Consider the following 22183-nt stretch of genomic DNA (forward strand, 5'->3'; position numbering starts at 1 on the left):
GTTTTTAGAGTGTAGAAGGGAAATGATAAGGTTGATGAAACAAGAACTCGATCTAAACGAACTCTCATTATGAAGAAGGTGGAGATAGTGGTGGAGGTGGTGGTGGTGGTGATGATGGTGGTGACGTGGTTGTGATGGTGGTCGTGATGTGGTGATGGTATAGTGGTGATGGTGGTGGTGCGGTGACGGAACTGCCTGCCGTCAGGCGGGAAACTCACTACTATCGCAGGGGGTGATTGGGCGTCCTTGGCCGACTTCTTCACAGGGAACTGCACAAAAATGTGTCTTAAGGCGTCCGAGGAAAACCCAGGGGAAACACTCGGGTCATCTCACAGATGAAGAAGAGTCCGTCGCATAAATCGCTCCTAGTAAATCTTCGTTTGTCTTTTTTGTCTTTGTCACCTTTGTCTCTTTCCCGGTTTGTTGAAAATGGTAACGGGTTCACAAACGCGCGGCTGTTATTTCTGCGCGCTAATTAATCGACGTTGAATACATTAATCGGTGACGTAATCATTACCGGTACATCTCAATAAATTTGGACTGCCCTCCTCCATGAGAATGTGCGTCGCTTACTGATGCCATCCACTTTGAACACGCTGTAGCTAATATTCTTGTGGTCGCGTAATAACATCCATTTAGCAGTTTATTTGGAAAATTTACATTTTTGAATTTTGTCGCCTGGAAATTTCGGCCTACTTTTCCGGAGACGAGGAACAAAAAAAAAAAAGAAAACTGTTTTTTTTTTTTCAAATTTACCGGGTTTTCTTTTTTTTTGGGGGGGGGGGGGGGTTCGCATCCCTAGGCGGAGGCTCCCGCTCCTCCTACGTCAGATCTCGACACGGAAGTGTGTTCGAGGGCTTGTGCCTCTCCAACCACGACACGTTCAAAATGATATTCTTTTTTTTTTCAGCACTCTGACGTGCAGTAGAATGCACACTTGATGCAATGCAGCACGTGTTTTTAAGCGGTACAACTCTTTTATTCCGCCATCCGTTTCTTTCCGAGACTTTTTTCCTGATGCTCGCGAAGCCTTGGGCGTCTGCGGAGCAATGAATACGAATGAAAGTTGCAACTGGTTCGATACGGTAACTGCACTCATTATGCTTTTCCCGGATGGCGACGCTCCCATTTGTTCATTTCGCGCTTCCAGCTAATGGCCCTTCCCTGGTTGTTCCCGCGGGACGCGCACGCGGGAGAACCGAAAGGCTCTTTTCAACTTGGCGGACGACGAACCTTGACAGCTCCTGTTATCCCTCGCAATAAAGAGGGTTGTTGGTCCGCACTGTGGCGCTACGGTTGCCTCGTATTATGTATGCCTGCTTGTTTGCAAAAAAATGCCGAAATTGAACTAGTCTCCCGACGTGTTTTGCTATACTGTCTATATACCGCGCCGTGTATGCCTGTTGTTGTTGTCGTTGTTGTTGTTTGGTTAAATAACAAGGGGAGGTTGAATTCGCGCAAGCGAATTCTGCTACCCCCCCCCCCCCCCAAAAAAAAAAAGGAAACGGTACGATCGCACCACAGAAGGTGCGAGCGCAACGCAAAAGTTCACCGGGGCGAGCGTCACGACCGCGATCACACAGGACCCAGCGCGCCGTTCACATCAAGGATCATAGTAATGTCCACGCTCCGTCTAGTATAGGGTTTCTAGTCCAGATTTCACAATGAAATTGAAAAGAGCATTGAAGGCCACGTCCCTGTGTTTAGGGTCCCATACGCCTAAGACTTTCTCTATGTGTATGTCTGTCTTTTTCCTCTTTTGTGTGTCTGCTGTAACGGTAGCGGTACTATACAACTACCAATAGATCTTTTTTTTTTCTCTCTCGAAGCACAGTTCACTCCAGTTAGAATAGTTTTGAAATTTGGTTTTGTCAGTACGCCAGGGGCAGCACGGGCCTTGACACCTTTATAATATATGATCATGCTGGATATTCGTATTAGTGAGTTTTAGAATATCGTACACTATCGCCTTTGCGTGCGTATGGGATAGCGTTGGTGGTTCTGAGCACGCGCAGAACATAAAGAGAGCTTTGCGGATTGCGCAGAACCACCACGCTATCCCTTACGTACGCAAAGGCGACAGCGTACGTTATACTATAAAACTCACTATCGTTATTTTAGACCGCTATACACTCTTAAAAATGAACTTCACCGCATAGCACGCTCCTAGCCAACCATTATCTCGAATGATATCGTTATCTGTCCTGATTTGTTGAAACCGGGAGGCGTACGCTTTTTCTGTGACAATTATGAACAGCATAAGTGTCACAGAAAAGGCGTACGCCTCCCGTTTTGAACAAATCAGGGCAGATAACGATATCATTCGAGATAATGGTTGGCTAGGAGCGTGCTATGCGGTGAAGTTCATTTTTAAGAGTGCAGTAGCACTCGACGTGAAGGATACTACAAACGATGCTGCCAAAGCAAAGTAAAATTTATGTCACATCTTTAAATCAATGGCGTGCTGACTTAACATGTTTCCGGAACCACCGACATCTACTATTATGTAAAAGCCTGAGTCTGGGAACACACAGAGGGACAACACGAACACACGACTCGAGTCGTATTCGACTTGAGTCGCCTATTGTCGCCTATTATCGAGTCGTGTGTTCGTGTCTGGACACACAGAGGGACAACACGAACACACGACTCGAGTCGTATTCGACTCGAGTCGACTATTATCGACTATTATCGAGTCGTGTGTTCGCGTCGTCCCTCTGTGTGCCCAGACTCAAGCTTTTACATAATGGAGTTCTTCCACCAACTTGCCTGAATATACGCCATCTTGTCAGATATCTACTATGATCTTCCGATCTACTCATTATTTAATTATTATAATACCCTTATATTGTTATCGATATCGTTATGAGCATCAAGAAGGAAAACACCGGATTTCTATCCTATTATCGAAAGCGTTTGCATTAGAGTGTGTCAGTAGACAGTTGATAACGTGGCTTCCGAAGTACCGTGTCTGTACCGCCACTAATCAACTGATAAGATTCTGAGTCATGCACCCTGCCATTGGTTCCGGTATAGGTAACGTAGTTTCACGGTGACATTATCAACGTAAAGACCGAAACGCATGGGACGTTTTCCGCGCGTCAAAACGTCGCGCGTACGCCATGGCCTTGCACACGCGGCGAAGAAACGCCCGCGAGGCGATCACCCGAAACGCATGGGACGCGTAGGAAGCGAGGGACGCGCGCCACTGTTGCTATATTCGTCGACCACAAATGTCTGTTAGAACATGCCGATGCTCTTCTTTCCCTGTGGTTCCTGCGTTCATTTATTCCAGACATCATTAAAATGCACAAGTATATTTAGTGTGGTGGATAATGTCCCGAACATTTATGCGAGCTACTCATACGTAACATTGTCTCCCGCACGGCGGCCATCTACTTCTAGTTCTCGGAAAACGCGCCCCGACGCTCGCGAATATCTGTAGTCCGGCGTATACCCTCCGCGCGCGTTGAAAAACTGGTTTTCCATAGTCACACGCACGCAGAGCGCGCGAGCGTCCTGAAAACTTCGTTAAAACGCTCCATGCGTTTAGACCTTAACACTCTACTATCTACTGTCTCATAATACCGTGACAATTGCGCTTAACTGCCAACAATCCACTGTCTGAATGCGATACTTTCAAGCGAAACCTTCTGCAGAATCATACCAGAAGAATTTGCTCACGCAAACTGAACTAACGGCGCATCTTCCTTGGAGATCCCATCAAATTGAAAGACGCACATACTCCTCCATGAGAACAAGAAAGGAGGGGAAAAAGAAGAAATGCAAAAGAGCCTCTACAAGGAGAGTGCTCGTCCCTCAATAGAGACACTTGAAATGACTGGCCCATCCTACAGATTGCGCGCACTTATTCCTTTTCATGCTGTCCCGGGTTTTCGTTGGGCTCATCCTCGCAATCGAGGATCCTCCACAGCAGACGGCATGTTGCGAAAGAATCCCCGGAGAAAGCCTCCAATAGGATCTGAGTGGGTCCCATCTGTTCCATAAGATCGGGACAGGCGTGTTCTCTGCGTCGTGTACGCTTGCTTTTTTTTTTTCTTCTTCTTCTGCTTTTCTGTTACAATGCCATCTATTCGTTTGACGGTTCTGCGTTCTATTACAAAGTGGATTTGCTATTAACTGTTGTCCGCTCAGGATTAATTTCGCAAATACCAACTTCTGTTTCTGCGTCTATCTTAAGAGCTCATTCTAGAGGATGATCTGATGACAACGTTGTCTCAAGTTTGAGGGAAAACACAGGACAAGAAGAACACACGACAGACAGTCTGTCGTGTGTTTGAGGCTTTGTTTCTGTCTGTCCCTTCTATGTGTTCCAGCCTAAGAACATCAGTTTCTCTCTTGTTCGTCTCGTCCTGTGTTTTCCCTTTAACTCAAAGGGGGGGGGGGGGTATGTTTATTATATACTAAAAATAGGAGGGAAAGGTTAGCCTGCGCTACGGCGGCTTGCTATTCCCAGAGGAAAAAAAGACAAAAAAAAACACAAACAAAAGGAAAAAAAGAAAGAAAAAAAAAGGAAATCAAACACGAAATTGATCACAGTTCACCCAGAAGGCCACAGATCAGCAGGAACTGAACAAGTTCCTTTGTCACCTGACTATGCACTCTAAAAACAGAACTTCACGGCATAGCACGCTTTCCGCCAACCATTGCCAAGAATGATAGGGTTATCGCTTCTGATTCCAAGAGAGAGGGGGGTCGTACGCCTTTTTTTGGCAATTTTCATATATCCGAATTGTCACAAAAAGGCGTACGCCCCACACTCTTAAAAATGAACTTCACCGCATAGCACGGTCTTATCCAACCATCATCACGAATGATATCGTTATCTGCAACGATTCGTTGAAAATAGGAGGCCTACGCCTTTTTTGTGACACTTACGCTGTTCATAATTGTCACAAAAAAGGCGTACGCCTCCCGTTTCCAACAAATCAGGGCAGATAACGATATTATTTGAGATTATGGTTGGCTAGGAGCGTGCTATGCGGTGAAGTTCATTTCTAAGAGTGCACTCTGTCTTCGAATCAGAAGGGATAACCCTACCATTCTTGGCAATGGTTGGCGCACAGCGTGCTATGCGGTGAAGTTCTGTTTTTAGAGTGTATTGTGTGGGGCCTAGCCGTATATAGCTAGGGAAAAGTCTGAAATCCTGAAGCGAGCGATGCGCGACGTAGGAGAAGACGATGTTGCCGGTAACAGGTGCAGTGGAGCAGCAAGTGCGGGATACCTCCTTCAACATGACAGGCGGGGCACTTGGGGGGGGGGGGGGGTCGAAAGGTGGCCCATCTTAAAGAGGAGCAGTGGTCGAGTCTGCGCCACATTCAGTCGAAGCCTTGTGGAGCAGGGACTCTTCCTCCCTGGGGTAGCGGTCTACAAGTATGTGGGTCATCGTAGGGTCAATCGAGCGCAGAAAAGAGTTCGTCCTGTCAAGGCAATGTTATCATCGAGTCAACACCAGCTGTAGCTTGCCTGCTCCTGTCGTGTGCATGCTAGAGGATGTGCGGAGCAACACACATATCCTTCTTGATCTAGCCCATTAGAGATTAGCAGTGATGGCCACTAACTACTTCTACAGTAGTTTAACTATAACTACTAACTACTCTGTGATTGAGTAGTTTAACTAGTAGTTCAAATACTTTTCAAGGGAGTAGTTAAAACTACTTTTTTAACTACTGCAATGTAGTTTAACTACATCTATAACTACTTAACGTTGTCCACCAACACCAATCCCTTGTAGTGTTCTTGGACAGCTAAATATGAATCACAAGCAATAATAAACTTTGGCTCAAGCCATTGCTACGATCGTCAAATACAAAGCTTGTGGTGGGATTCTTTCTGTGGCTATGCGACAAACTAAGTTTCAGAATTATTTCACAGCAAATGAGGCTTCACTAGACAAGCATTAAAAGTGAAGATTTAGTACACATGCACGACACAATTACTCTGCACCTCCGTTCTCATCAAACAAGTAGCTCGAGGTAAAAGTCGGAAGCACAATCGTGCCGTAAAGCTTGCGGCAAAATCGGAAGTAGTTGGCGCCTTCAGTAACCTAACTACTGTAGTTAACTACTTAAAATAGTAGTTTAACTAGTAGTTGCCACTACATTTCTGCAAGTAGTTGATAACTACTTTTTAACTACAATCAGGTAGTTTAACTAGTAGTTTAACTACATGTAGTTAACTACTGGCCATCACTGGAGATTAGTAACGTTTGCTGTTTGTTCTTCTGAATCAACGTACGCAGGCAGAGCAGTTGGTAACAGTTACTGTTACCGTCCTGAATGTGTAAGTGCGCGTACACAGGGCACGCGATAAGTCACATATGTCGCCTTCTCTTCGTCCGTGTGTCATTTTTGCGCCTTCCCGTCTTCCATCCACAGTGAACTGTTCCGAGATGGTTCGTTAAGCCTATAATGTGGACCCGGAAGCGGCGCTACACACTGATAACACTCAATCAGTGGTTTCGGGTGTGTTGAGGCATAATGTGGGGGCAGTATGCATAATGCATTTGGGGCCCGCGCCTGAAAACTTTGCTGCATCGAATTGAAGCCATGCACAACCGCGCAGCCCGTTTTATAGTCTTTAACTCTTCTCGTTTGATTAGGTTACCCCATTTAAAACACAAACCGTGGTTTTCAGGATATCTCGATCACTGGGTACGAAACGTTTCACAATTATGACGCACCTATAAAAGTTCATTCCATTGTCCACCTCATCGTGCTGAGTTATTAACTAGAGCTGACTACGCTTCACCACGTTACAACGAAAGTAAACATCATTATACTCAAGTGCCCCGAGACATGATGTTCGGCTATTTTTCCCGATTGAATAGATCCTGAATATCACTGTCAATTATCATGAATTTGAGTAAATTAGACACGCTCTTCATGTTGGTGGAGTAAAAAAGTGACCTTTACATGGCAAATTTCCGAGTTCACTTCGCAAAAACGTACATAATTAAACTTATATTACATGACGTGCACATCAGGAGGTGGCAATAAGCTAGTAAGAACAACTGCCGTTGACCGCATGATCCTAGGTAGCGTAGTTTTCTTTATTAGAATTCAGTTACACGTTTTCTGGAACACCCTGTATATATACGTATACTGCTGTTATACTATCATTCACATTCCGACCCAGTTACGGAGCAACTGTAACCGGCTCCACCAAAACGAAGTCACGTGTCTGGTCTACCGAGATCTAAAGTCTAGTCGATAGTAGAGCCAGAAAGAGCCATTTGTTTTCAGAACCCCGGGCGCTAAGCCCAGGTTGAGAAGGACCAATCCAAAAGTTTACGTGTTACATGACCCGTTTCGTGCTGCTGGTGGAAGAGTACCCGATAAAAGAAAGCGATATAAGATTAAATAGTATATGTGCCTGTACAGGATACACGCGCAGCCTCCCCAATAATAATTAGAAAATAAAGTTGTTGAGGATATGTACGCTGGTATGAAGGCACGAGGATATGAACAAAAAGGAAATAAAGCAAAAAAGAAAAAAAGGAAAGAAAGAAAAAGGATTCTTTGTAATGTTATCTCGCGGTTAGGTTTCGGATGTTCTTCGAGCACGATTGTTTGCTGTGTTTAGGTCCTCCGTCGTCCGCGACAAGGCGCTGAGGGTACTTGAATATCTTCTACATACAACCGGGCTTTACGGACATTCTATGACTCGCTGAATGTGTGTGCCCCCAGTGAATCCGACGTTTTACGCTTACTTGGTCGAAACCTGTGAACTACATGTTGACCTGCGTTATCATCTCTGTTCATCATCTCTCATATGTTTGTATACTTTCTGTGTGCCTAAGCGTACTGAAGCAGCCAGTTCGCCTCTGTCGAAACTCACATCCTTATTTTTTTTTATCACATTACCATCACCATCGTAATCGTTCTACGCAAACAACAACAGCAACAACAGATAAACACACACACACACACACAAACAGGATGATGATGTGGTGGGTCATCTACCTCTGCTATGGCGGTACAGTGCCCCATTGCTCCTGCGGAAGGGATGAGAAAGGGGTGATGATGAAAAAGTGTCCTATTAGAGTTCGTCCATTAGTCCAGTGCTTGAGAGGAACTCGGCAACAACTCGTAGGCCTTGCATCAGATGTGACGGGTCCGACCATGGCCCGAGAATTTTGGCTAAGTCCAACTGGCGTTGATCGACGCGTTGTAGAGCGGTTTCCATAAGGGCGCGCTCGCGATCGTACTGTCCGCAGGCCAGAAGGATGTGGTGAGGATTGAATTGCGGATGATGAATAAGGAAACTCCGCGCATAAGGTGTGGCCCACTATGGCAAAGCACGATAGACCGAATGAGAAACGACATGATGATGAGACGATGAACGACGCTCAAGTGAGTGGTAGACAGCCCGCGGATGCTGTAGGTCAACATTAGCGGCGGCGAAAACATCAACACAACCTAAACTACACAGGGGTACGCAGGCACATCATAGGATAGAGAGAAGATCGGTGTCACGGAGAAAGACCAGGAAATACTGTAGAGCACGACGATGTTCGATCATGTTAGACCAACGGCCGAGGATGGTTGCCGATGTGAATGGTGCGGGCAGCGATCGATGGCAGGCGACACTCAAGTGCTGCTCTTTGGGTGTTGTAAAGATGGCAGTCGAGGAGCACATGCTTGGTATCTGCCAAATCGGCTCAGCGTCGGAGCGACCGAGCAGATGTTTGAAATAGGGGAGCGAACGCGACCCCGAGACGGAGTCTATGCATCAGTGATGCAAAATAGCGAGGCACACGGGAAGGCATGGCGAAGCATATAATTCAGGATCCACTTCTCGCATCAGAGTTCTTGATGGAATGTCACGAGACCATCGCGCATGCGCCAGAGGTCTTATATCATATCATTGAGGAAGGTTCGCCTGTCGCCTTCGGGGAGGACAATCCGCATGCTTGATCGGGAACGGCGCGCAGCTGCTGCTGCCCTGTAAGCCTCTTATTTCCCGTGGGTCCCGCAGCAGGCAGAAATCTACCGGAAATAGACAGAGTACACGCTCACCTAAAGTCGACTTAGTTCCCGAAGTATCTCCACATCCAGCGGAGCCAGCGAACCACGAATACCCGTGTTCGCTATACATTAAGGAACTGCCTCGGGGACACAGTATATCACCTACGTGCGGATATCGGAGGATGGAATGTGCTTGAGGGAGAACAAAACAGCATGCACCTCTGCAGACGCGGAGGATGTGCGGTGCCATAGACGATATGCGTGGCGCGATAACGCAGCCCGAATAGTGAAATAAGGCAGCGGTGGAGCGTTGAAAGTTGGTGGATCCATCCGTAAATCCTGCAGTGTGCGTACACTCTTAAAAATGAACTTCACCGCATAGCACGCTCCTAGCCAACCATAATCTCGAATGATATCGTTACCTGCCCTGATTTGTTGAAAACGATAGGCGTACGCCTTTTTTGTGACAATTATGAACAGCATAAGTGTCACAAAAAAGGCGTATGCCTCCCGTTTTCAACAAATGAGGGCAGATAACGATATCATTCGAGATTATGGTTGGCTAGGAGCGTGCTATGCGGTGAAGTTCATTTTTAAGAGTGTAGGGTATCGGCACTGCATTATGCCAAGCGCAAGTTATTTCGACACGGGTGCACTCTTAAAAATGAACTTCACCGCATAGCACGCTCCTAGCCAACCGCCATCTCGAATGATATCGTTATCTGCCCTGATTTGCTGAAAACGGGGGGCGTACGCCATTTTTGTGACAATTATGAACAGCATAAGTGTCACAAAAAAGGCGTACGCCTACCGTTTTGAACAAATCAGGGCACATAGCGATATCATTCGAGTTGATGGTTGGCTAGGAGCATGCTATGCGGTGAAGTTCATTTTTAAGAGTGTGCTGGAACGTGATTCTTCTTCAGCCCAGGAATGGTAGTGGAGATTGAAGGCATCGAAAATACCAATTACCCATTACCATCCATTACCATTACATCGAAAATACCATTACCCACGGAGGGGACGTGAGGACGATTGATCTTCCAACAAAGACCGACAGCAACGGCTTTACAGCGGAGATGCATCGAGAAATGCTGCTCTGCCTCCGTCTTTGGAGCTTCGAGACCAATGGGTGACGATATGGTGTTCAGCGACGAAGTGGACGTACTCTACAACTACTGAAGTGTAGCGAGAGATTACGTAAAAAAAAAATAAAGCACAAATTTACAAAACAGAAGCTTTTGGTCCGCAAGTTTCTGCTATTTGCTATTTTCTTTTTTTCTATTTGAGCTCCATTTTCCATCCAGCTCACTCCATTGTATATTTCATTTATGTGTTAATCGTATATAGCGCACACAAACTGCAGACGTATATAGAGTACACAATTAACCACAGGCTTCTTGTCTTTGTAACAACCGTTAGAAAATATATTCCTGCGGCAAAAGGAACACTACGACTTCGTAATTTGGAACGCCGAAAGGAAAATTGACACTGCCATATAGACACATTTGTATACCTTACAGGGACGCGTGCGTTCCATTCCTTTTCAACTGAACCAGAAAGTGCTCGTTATCGGGTTTATCCTTGGAAGAGGAACTTCTAAGGTAGGAAGGAAATATAGTGGCCCAACCAATGTCATGGCCTATTCATCACGATTCCGGATTCATTAGTATGTCATTATGGAGTTCCTTGCGGAAGGATTCGATTTTTCCGCGCGTACGTGCTCGTTCGTTGGAGGAAGAGTTCGCGTTCTGCGTTGAATTACGTTGCACGGCAGGGTGACGAAAAAAAATCGATTGTTTTTATTTGCGATTGTCATCTTGCAAACGGATTGCTTTACGAGTTAATGAGGCAAGGAAAGTTGCAGCTAGGATAATAGTCGCCTGTGCCTTGAACACTGAAAATGAGTGAGTATATGGACCAAGAAACTCTGTAGTATCTATTCGTAGGGTAAGCTATTTACACGCACGTACAGCAAGCATCAGAGTTAACTTGAACGCCATTGCGGCCGGCGGTCCCTGCTGGTGCTTAAAAGAAATAACGGCGGAGGGTGTTTGGATCATCCCATTCCAGATAGAGGGGGTGTACATCGTTGTGAAGGCGTTGCGTTGCTTTCTGCTAGGCGCTGCCAGGATGGCTCTGTTTCCGCTTCGCAGGCTGTAGCGGCGCTCAAAGTACCGTATTTTCACGCGTATTAGCCGCGGCTTATGCGCGATTTTTTTTCTCACGGGCGCCCTGCGGCTTATCCACCGGTGCGGCTTATCTGATGACTCTTTTTTTCTTGGTATTTTCCCCCGTACGCCGATTTTAACGAAAGGGCCGACAGTGTCTCTGGAACAGCACTGCCCTGCCGATGCACGAACAGTGCGTAACAGGGACGGGTTCACATTCGAGTAGATTGATCTTCCTGGTGCATTCCCCCAAGCAGCTTTAACGAAAGTGGTGACAGTGATTCACGTCTTCTGGAAGATCACTGACCCATCAGCCCACGAAAAACACCCGACAAGGGCACAATCCGATCTTGGTAGAACTCCAGAACTGACCTCCTCTGTTGTACACTGTGCCGATCCCGGAGTATGGACCACAGGGTTTATGGCCTTCTCTATGGTCTCCTTTGTCGCACAAATGAGTCGTCTCGTATTGCCCGCGGCTTATCTGCGGGTGCGGCTTATCTGCCAGAAAATTTTCAAAACGTCCCTAAAAACGCGTCCTGCGGCTTATCTGCGGTGCGGCTTATACGCGTGAAATTACGGTAACTTTGACTCGAGCTATACATACCATATGCTTATGACAGTGTCACGTCATCGCAGTTGTTTGTCTCTTCTTGTTTCGTCCGTTGTTCTTTCATCCCCGCACTGAAGGTCTTAAGCACTTTTAATTTTAACACGTATATTTCTCCCGTTTCCGTGGCAACGCTTCGATAAGCGCCCGACTACCAGAGAACAGTGGAAATAGCAATGGATCGGTCGACCGTCACTTCGGGGGTGGTCGGTTGCAGGTATCGTATATCGTTTATCGATAACACCTGTAAGAACAACGGTCCAAGCGCAATAAAATCACTAAGGGAAGTCTCACGATGTCTTCGACTGGTCGTCCCGAAACTCCCAGCAGCTCCGAGCAGGACGTATCGTGCACAAGCCGAACGCGGCAGGTTCGAGCAGAGAAGCGGAGAAGGAATGTTAACTCACGTGACTTCCGGTGTTCCCCTCGTAGTCAAAACGACGACGACGCAAAATGCAGAACATGCCAGGCAAGTAAGTAACGAAATGGTTTCTGCGCGTTGGTAAGAATCAGCCATAGTTATAAGTGTCACAAGGCAGGGACAAAAACTAGACACACACACACTATCACTATCACAGGCAGAAAACTAAATAAGATTAGTTGTGCTCTAGAGGGCGTGTTTCAAGACATGTATAAGCAAGGTTCTCGCTTAATAAAAAAATAATTGGAAGTTACTGCCTGTCCGTGTCTAGACTTTGTCCCCGTCTTGTCGCACTTATAACTATGGCTGATGGCAGGCATGGTCGAACAGAAATACAACTCGGCGGAAGCTGGCGCAGTCACGTGACCGGAACCCAACCAGATTTCGCAACCACTCCGACTTGGAGGAAAGAGCTCCGAGTGAACCAGCTGAATGCATCCAGAGTGCTCTGTTTCGACCAGTCGAAGATGAAAACGTCGCTCCAGAACTCTCTAGAGCGATCGGAAGCAACCAGACGAAGACACCCATCAGATAAGTCTTCTTTCATTACGCTTCAGCAGTCTTTTTTTTCTTTCTTTTTTTTTACACGTGTTGTCAACAAGTGATACCATGCCAGCACCCGACCGCCCCCAAGGTGATAATCGACCGGTCCATTGCTGTTTCCACTTTTCCCAGATACCCAAGCAGCACAATGTACTGAAAGTCGAGTGCAATAGGGGGGTGGACGGTATGTGTCTTATCGATGTTCCTTAGTTTCACGAGTCTGTTCAAGGCCTTCCACCAACCCGTCCACCCCTATTGCACCCGACTTTCAGTACATTATGCTGCTTGGGATAGTCGAGTGCTTATCGGAGTGAGGTCACGGAAACGAGACAGTGGTTAACAGAGGCCACGACAGTACCATACTGCTCGTCATATATACAAGGTGTGCAAACTCGCGTGTACAAAGGCTCATAAAAAGGCGTAGCGCTCCACGTGGATGAAGCTAACGTTGTGAGCAGTCACGTATTTCGTCATTTGACGCAATCAATTAATTAAATGAGTCTAACTAGCTAACCTCAATTACAACATTGGGTTAGGGGCCAAAGTGATACTTCCGCACCATGAAAAAACATGACGACACAAGTCCTCAGCCATTGCTGTTGTACGCTGCATGCACTTCTATTTCCAGGATTTCAGTTGTGGACGTGTCGGTTGTTTTACATACCTGTGTTGTCGGCGCACGAAGCAGCGGATAAAGAAGAATGCACACAATGCTCTCGGTGGATTCAGAGCTGTTGAATCTAGAAGTTTGTTAATCCGTTAAGCTGGTACTATGTAGAGACATTGAAATCGCAAAGATGGGACCAGAGAAAGGTAGAGCTCAAAGTAGGAACCAAACAAAGGGCTGGTTACCTGCATCGGCACATGCTGTCAGAAAACTGTCACCGCGGCAAAACGAGCCGAACAACAAGCGGAGAATCCTAGGAGGAGATATCGTACGACGAGGAAAATGTGTCTTGCACACGTCACTGATAACAACGTCGTAGTCTAGTTTTTTTTGTGTGTGTGTGTGTACTAGCGTTCGCCAGCGACCCACAGCTGTGACGCTGCAAAAGTAAACGAAAAAAAAAAAAAAGACCGGTCGCGTCTGATAAGACTGCTGGTGCAGCGGCTCGCAGTCTCAATGCGTTGGCTGTCATTGAGCTGCGCTGAGTCGTGGCGTTTGAGAGACATTTTATAAGGTAGTGGTGACTGTTTTGTGCGCCCAGTTCAGGTTTGCTATCAGCTCTGGAAGTTGATGTGACATTGGAATTCCTGTGACGGACTGCTTCTGCTTTTGGAATGGTAAGGTACTTTTCGAGAAGGGTTAAAAATTGGGCAGTTCCGTGATTCATACTCTAAAATCACTACAAAAAGACTACACAACACACCCCATTGTGTATTGTGTGTTCTGTCGTCTCTGTTAGTTCCTCGGCACTGTTTTTTGTAGCGATTTCAAATGTATTTTTCACAGTCGAATCCGTCAGTGGTGCGAGCATAGTATGACGTTCACGCCGAGCAGGGGCGTTGTCATGACACCTGAACCGTCACAAACTAAAGCGTGCAGATAATGTCGGGTGCGGTCCCTATATGACCCTATATGAAGCTTCGGTCTTGGTTTGCGTCCGACCCAACAACACACTTGTGTTAATTGACTCGACTTATCCGCCATTTCCCTATGCGAATGTTTAACATTAGAGAAATATGTTACATATCTGCGCAGGTTGGTAACTCATTTTAACGTCGATAAAACCCCAGTGCTCTTAAATGTTACTTGTGATGAGCAAATTCGAATGGTGCAAGCGAGCTGGTGTATGTAAGAGATAACATTACCTTGAGTTTGAGGAACACACAAGACGAAGAGGGCAACACAAGAATCAATCATAAGTCATGTGCTGTCCTCTTCGTCTTGTGTGTTCCTCAAACTCAAGGCAATGTTACTTCTTTCTGTGTTACATATTCACGGCTCTCTTACGCTAGGAAAGGGGTTATGTTTTTCATATTATCGGAATGTATTTTGTACGTATTGGTATTATTACTGTTATAGGTGTATATATAGCTAGCTTTCTTCTATTGCATGTATTTAGATCCTGTTTATTTTGGTACAGGCAGTTTTTTGTGAGTGCCTACAGTTAGTGTTATTGCTATTTCAGCGTTTTCTTTTAGGGTTATCCGCATTTTTTACGGGGTTATTTGTTTGCTGTTTCATCGGACGCTGAAGAGCTAATTGGCAGTATTCCCTGCGAAGTCAGCCCACGATGTACGAGCATTCCTCCTGAGCAGCCGACAACTAGAGGTGTACAAATAGCTAGATAATGACGATATTATGCACCATCAGTTCATTACGATTTTTAGTGATATTTTGTGAATGAGATAGTACGTGCGTATTTTGTCGTCACTCTATTAGTATTATAACTGTTCATTTTACGGCTAGTTTATTTTTGCTCATTTCAGTCGAAGTGGTATCAAATTACGAGCATATAAAGCAGGATTATTCCTGTCGCTCTCCGCGAGCCGTACACTGGTGTTGATTGATTGATTGATTGAAAGAAAGAAAAAAATGGGGATTGTAGCCCTCATCACGAGGGCCGGCTACCCCAGATCACCTAAGGAAAGGAATTCCAGACACATCCACCATCACCCACTGGAGATGTCGCGAAGCGGCGACGAACGCCACAGACAGGGTGATAGCCCATCTAACAGCTTGGTGTCCCTTAAAAACTGTGTAACGGCTCACAAAGCTGGCAGTTGAGTGCTCATTGGCCATGGGCCCAGCACCTTCTGCACTCCGAAGGGTCGATTGTCAACTCGGCCTAACGCGGCTACAAGTCTGTCACGACACTCAGAGTATCTTGGGCACGTAACTATAATATGTTCGACGTCTTCGATTGAGCCACAGACTGGACAATTAGGAGAGTCCGCCTTCCCAAGCCTGTACAGGAGTCTTGCACTGTATGGTACATTGAGCCGGAGCCTGTGAAACAATGACGTAATCTGCCGTGGCATGGATGTTGGGAGGACCAGAGCTAGTTCGGGGTCAACACTGGTGTTAAGCACAGGTCTCGTGATATCACCATGTCATAGTAACGCTGTTAATGATAATACCCATTATAACACGAAGCAATATTGCCCGTAAAGCGAGTGATCCTAAATGTGTGACGTCATGCTGAACGTGACCCAGGTTTTTTTTATTGCGGATGATCTCGATCAGCTGGTGCCCTTCAACATGGGCCCCAAAAAGTCGTCTCCGACAAATGACGTTGCGAGCAGTGTTACGGTAAAGTTGCTCATGCAGTCTGTCAGGATGACGTGATGTCATCGCGTCAGTCACTGACTTTCCCGTGATATCAGTGACGTTATGTTAACGCGCTCGAACGGAGGACACTCGCAATATTGAGCTCCGGAGACCGGCACGCTACCAACGAGACGAAACGACCGAGAATGATTCGACGCGCCGAGGTTGTTGAGACTTCCACACTAATGCTCTGTATACAAATGATTCGAGGTGCAGCTCTTATTACTGGAATAGAACCGACCTTAAAAATGCTGACGGGGGCGTAAACTTTGTATTCATGTGAACAGGAGCGTTTAGAAGACAAGTGGTTATATAGGTTCACACGACGCGCGGTATAAAGCAATGATGTTTTGCTGTAGAAGCGAAGCGAGAACTGCTCTCGTGCATGTAGATGTCCGTGTATTCACAGGAGCGACATTCCCGGCAGAAGCAAAAGACGCGGAAAACGTCATAGCTTTCTGAGCGCGAGCGCTCAACGTCCAGTGTTCACGTACATCTGCTAACCGTGGGGAATATCCTGCAACACAGCCACAAGATGTTCTGTAGTAGACGACAGGAAAAGACGCTGACGGTGTCGTCTGCGAAGTGTCGTCTGCTAAGTGCGCAGTACGCCACTCCCATTATTCCGCACCGTGTGAATGCTCACATAACACTGGACGGAACTTCGTCTTTGTAATCAGTGTTTTTGCTTTTCCTTCCACTAGAATCTTCCGTGAGGATATAGTTCGTGTGAATACACACTGTTTCTCCACCTATCCCCCGTACAAGGAGATAGGGGTTTGTCAGTCGGCTTCACAGATGCCCGACTGGCGTCAGACGCATATACGTGTTATTTGGTCCGTTGAAAACAACTGCGAAGCATGTGGTGTTTAGCGCCCCATTAACGCTAAAACGAACCCGTGTGAGACCCCCTTCATCGTATTCGTAAATGACAACTTTCACTCGCCATTGTTTTGACAGCTAGCGTTCAGCGTACGGTCCGCAGGCGTGAAAGCGCAATTTCCTGTTGTGGAAATCGAAAATCGATTAAAACGCCCCTTTTCGTTTCTCTAATGATAGCATACGCAGTTGTTTTCGTTTTTCCCGTCATTGCCGGCCAAACTATAATTCCTTACTTCTGGAAGGCCGTCTTCTGTGCACGTTGCAGACTTCTGCTGTGAGAGTGTTGTGAGCAATAATTATGACGTCAAAACATAGTAGCTTAAAGTAATTGTTAGCCCTTGTGCTCGGGGCTTTCTTTGTGCGCAGTCGAGAAGTGTGTTAGCGGTTGCGTAAAGCATTTCGAAAGGCGGATGTATCGATTAATTGATTCATCGGTATTCTTCTCGGGAAGAGAACGGAATAATCCGAAATGGTCGAGCGCATGATGTCAACGTATTCAGAATAGGTTACTGAGAGGTGCATCATTTTGTTCGGTGAGTGCAGACTATGGACACCTGTACAGTCGTAATCAAGGCCCTCAGTTTTTTTTTCCTAATTTCTTGTGCGCATGCGTGAGTTGCCCTTGAACTTAGAGGCGTTCAGTAGCGTTGTCTGCGTGCTCAACACACAAAAATCCGTTTAAGCTGTTCATCGAAGGTTCGAGCGCTATATTGATCACTTCTCATTCAAAGTAAGGCACACTCAAAATATGCATAAAGACACTCAAAACAGAGAAGAAACAGACAGACATTCGACATAGCGGAAAGTCCACAAAATGTCTTTCGAAGTTCGTAATGGAGACAAATGCGAGACATCTTTGCAGTATCATCGAAGCAGAGACAACGGCTTGTGTCGTAGGCTGTCCCTATAAGCTGGATGCGCTCCTATATCATCCATTTGTACCGAGAGGCGCTTTTCGCCAATAAAAGCGCTGCCCGGACACGAAAAGCGGCAAAAAAAGCGAACGGCGTGAAGTTGCTCGTCGCTGGCATGATTGACGACGTGAAATGGCTGTCGGTTCGCGTGTGAAAGAGGCAGAGAATTTCCAGGAAAGACCATCAACTATCTCGAAATCATGCTGTGTATAGTGACTGGTGTAATTCTCCAGGCAGAATTGGGGATTTATGGGAAGCTTTCCTTTAAAGACGCACATTATCGGCGTGTATTTCTTTTTTTTTTTTTGTGCCCTATTTCGTTTTCTCAGTGGATTATTTTATGACTTTGCGATGAGCAGGACCGCTCTTATGCACTTTAAGAAAAAAAGGAGTAAAACGGGGAGTAATTGCAGCTTCTACTCCCCTAGTCTGCAATTACTCCCCATTTTACTCCCCTAACCCAACATTTAGTCCCGACATTTACTCCCCAGGACAGCAAATTGGCACTAAACTTCACGAATGGTCTCCTGAATGCAACAGTCACCGTAAATATGTGCCCTTGGTCAATTTGAAGGGCATAAGGCTGTATAACTCAGACAACGTAGCAATTTTCCAGCCACACAGAGTAAGAAACAGTTAGCGCATCTTTCTTCGCAAATTGTGCCCTAGTATGGCGCAAGATTTTATATCACTCGATATATCACGGTTGACGGTTTGCCTCAAAGTATTTTCATGCATGCGCACAAATTATGTACCTGGGACTCTTACGACAGCGCGTGAAATGCGGTCTTCACTCTGTGACATTCATTTACTCCCGTGCATTTACTCCCGAAAGGGACTATTTTTTGTGGCAATGCAATTACTCCCCAAAAGGAGTAAAAGTACTCCTTTTTTTCTTAGAGTGTGTATGGGCCCGATTTGGTGTCTTGGAATGGATTTTTTTCAGTCCGCCAACAGTGTTCCGGGTCTGAAGAGCTAAATCTTACCGGCTATGTTCTCGCTCTGCCCCCCCGGGGATCCCTAGAGGCTTCGAGGGGTCCTGTCTTTGATTCCTGAAGCGTACCATACCGCATTGTCCTGTCGTTCCCTCCCACTCGAGGGCGCGCTGAACCCCCAAGAAGCAGCCCTTTGACATTATTGTTGAGTTTGTGAGATATATCTTGTTTGGTTAAGAGGAGACAAATTCTAAAACGAAGACAGTTTCAATACTTAACCAATAAGAGAGAGCCATTGAAGGGGCTCTGGGGATCCGTGATTGAGAAGCACTATACAAACATCAACAAAAAGTAACTAAAAAAACTAGTAACTAAAAAGTAACACTTCAGCGAATAACTCGCTCTTCGTCAACCGTCATCCCAAATGACAACGTTCGCTTCCATGGTTTGTCGAAAACGAGGGGCATCGTTTTGTGACGACTATCATTTCTGCGTAAGTGTCACAAAAAGGAGTACGCCGCGCGGGCTTTCCACGAAACAGGAGTGATTCTGTATCATCCGCTGCAACACTTAGCCTTCAGCGTGCTATATGATGAAGTTTTGTTTTAAGAGTGTACTACTTACAGGAACACGGATACGAGTAACGATCTACGTTCCGCTTACAACGATGATTCGCTTATAACGAATATGCGAACGAACGCGTTTTGAACAATTTATGCGCAACCAATGTCGACTTGCGCCTCCCAGATTGCTTTCCGGCTTAGAAAGGCAGACATTGCCAACTCAATCATCTCCTTGGTGTGCCATATTTTTCCCCACAGCTTTCCAACCATTCGATCCGTGCTCGTCTGCCCCCTTCTTCGTTTTGGGGAAAGGGAAGTTCCCCTCTCCTCAGACGCGTGAGAGCCTCGCCACGTGTCCGTCGACCATCAGAGGGAATAATTGATGCGTTCCGGGAGCGCGATCACCATCTAACGTGGAAGCCGAAGAATAAGGAGCTTTGTAGGGGATCATCGTTCATATTGGAAAATAAAGTAGAAGCTCCTCCCTTGCATCACACAGTGCGAATTGACTGCTTCGGTCGTATCTTGTCTCGCTTTCTGACTTGCTTCTGAGTGCTTCTGCTTGGGATGCAGTGCTGGATGAGAGTATAGATAGTGGGAGAGGTGCTTTTTTCAGCAGCAGCAGTGCGTGAGCTACTTTGTATTCTCCTTCCTCTTCTTGGTGGTGAACAACAGTGCTGCCTGGTATTGAAGGTGTAAGCATAATATCACTCGCGAAAAGATGAATGGAGTATGTTTTATCCTGGTCTCATAGAAGGTCAAACACTTAGGACACCATACGACACCGACTGAGGAGTGTGCAAAGTACCTCATGCACGAATGAACGCATTGACGTTGCAAGAGGGTGGGGGGATCCGGGGTCCAAGAGGAAAACGGGGTGAAATATCCGTCCTGTGTAACACACCCATAGAACCTCTTCCAAGGCATATTTCTGGCTACGCTCTGGCTAATGAACACAGTGTAAGAAGGTTATCGAAAATATAAAAAAAGATAAACGATGAAGTATAAAGTCAAGAATAGTAATGGGTAATTAGTTAGCCGGTTATTTAATGATAATTTCTGGATTTACGGGTAAACCCGCCTTGGAACCGATAACGGATACCGTTAGTGAGAGTTCTAACTTTGTTTAGGTAAACATCAACTGTTTACGTGCGCTACTATAAAAGACAAATCCAAGAATCGGAAAGAATGAATTGTGCAACACGTCCACCCTCTCAATTCGGGTGAATTCCCCAAAATGATTTCCTTATTTATTATTTTCTATATCCACTTAGACCGGAGGCATTGAACTTCTCCCTCGAAACAAACGAAAATGAGAAAAAATAACTGACAGGAAGATGATCTGCGCGAATTAGGGTTACAAAGAATTCCAACCAGATGTCGTCTGCTAATGCTCGTGGGATCGTCTGCAACACATCTCACACGAATCATTCATGACGGGGAGCCGTGGTGTAATGGTACGTGTCGCAATCGCAGCTGGATCCACGTCAGCATGGTTATTAATGGAGTTATTCGACAGCGATTTCTTCCCGCCGGGTGTCGCTGCAGTCGACATGTGCGATGGCGATACGTATTAACCGATGAATGGGAGGCTCTGGTTATGTTCGTTGTCGCGCGTGAAGGATGTGTGTAGTGGAATATTATACCGTGTGTTTCGTGTTTGAGTGAACTGCTTGTTGCGCTCGCCCCTTTTTAGGATAGACAGATTGGTTGAAAACAATTCTTACTAGCGTCTTCCCGTATGACTTTGAATAAGACAAAGTCAAGAGACGAAAATCGATAATTAGCTGGATTCTGGCGCGTATTAACTGTCGTCGGAGAAAATGTAATGTAAATGTTATCATCAGCTACGACCAGGATTAGTTGAAAACATGCCCGCTTGTTCATCCCAAGGCGTCTCGCCTAACGCACGAAGAGTGTTACATTCCGGTTTTTGTTTTTCCAACATAAAGTGCGACGTGAGGTTGTGGGTAAATTTAACTCAGTCTTTTTTTTTTTAGTTTCTCTTAAAAGTGCTACAGGTTAACAACACTGTACAGTGCGTTTGCATACAGTACGCCTCAAACCCAAGTGGCCCTATCTCTGTTTTTTTTATTTATTTTTATGTTTAAACTATTTTCATTTAATTTATTCTTTACATTGTAAGTATAATGTGAAACATCTGGAACAAAACGCTGCCGCATGCAGGTTGACGAGGCTCCAGGCCCCTCAATGGCAGTGGGCAGTAAATAAAAAACAATACTAGTACAATTCACATGCTAAATGTACAAATAAAAGGATATGGATCTTCGATGCCGATATATGAACCAAGATACAGTAACAAGTACAACGTGGAACGGAATGGTAACCCATAATAGTAATACAATGCAAATGTATTGCTACAAAAATTACACGGACCTAGAAAATATATACTGGCGGATTTCTTTAACAGTGGCGCCGCAAAGTACCGGAAACATATTTAGTACGACTGAACCACGATACGATAAACGCTGGTCACCGTAGTTGGTTCTGGAGAACGACCTTCCAAGTTCTTGTATGTCGCACACCGACAGTGGATGCAGGTGCCTCAAGTTTCATTAAGCCGGGGATAGCCTCATGATTTCCTCTTATGGCATTACGATATGTTAATAAAAGTCGGTATTCTACTATAAAATATCGAAGTGCAGAAAGCGCTTCGAACAACGTGTTTCTATCTCGATTAGCGTCTTCGGAAGCCGCAGGGGTGTCGAAAATAGTTGACGCAGCAATGCCCTACGGACATAAGCTCTATAGGGCCCGTTGTATTAGCGCTGGTACGCCAAACTTCCCCACTCTGCGTCAATATATCGTGCGCGGCGCTACTATTCAAAACGATTTTGATATAGGGACAATTAAATTCCT

At 45.8% G+C, this 22183-nt stretch overlaps 2 protein-coding genes across 4 annotated transcripts in view; one reads left to right on the forward strand and one right to left on the reverse strand.

The window, feature by feature from the left end:
- The window catches only part of LOC135389823 (high-affinity choline transporter 1-like), an 88618-nt gene extending 74953 nt beyond the window's left edge, over positions 1 to 13665 (reverse strand). Inside the window, exons 1-2 of one of the 3 annotated variants that reach the window (XM_064619854.1) lie at positions 13588 to 13665; positions 13400 to 13475 (exon numbers count right to left, since the gene is read on the reverse strand). In XM_064619854.1, the coding sequence (XP_064475924.1) occupies positions 13400 to 13475; positions 13588 to 13601 (90 nt within the window). In that variant the 5' untranslated portion in view covers positions 13602 to 13665. Of the gene's footprint in view, positions 1 to 13399 lie in introns of all 3 variants that reach the window. The other 2 variants (XM_064619853.1, XM_064619852.1) reach the window with 2 other exon arrangements.
- Positions 13666 to 13998: 333 nt separating this feature from the next.
- Positions 13999 to 22183, forward strand: part of LOC135387849 (uncharacterized) — a 383829-nt gene continuing 375644 nt past the window's right edge. Inside the window, exon 1 of the mRNA XM_064617011.1 lies at positions 13999 to 14019. The gene's annotated coding sequence lies outside the window, so the exon portion shown is untranslated. The remainder of the gene's footprint in view (positions 14020 to 22183) is intronic.

This window comes from Ornithodoros turicata, chromosome 3, assembly GCF_037126465.1.
Source record: "Ornithodoros turicata isolate Travis chromosome 3, ASM3712646v1, whole genome shotgun sequence".
NCBI classification, from domain to species: domain Eukaryota; kingdom Metazoa; phylum Arthropoda; class Arachnida; order Ixodida; family Argasidae; genus Ornithodoros; species Ornithodoros turicata.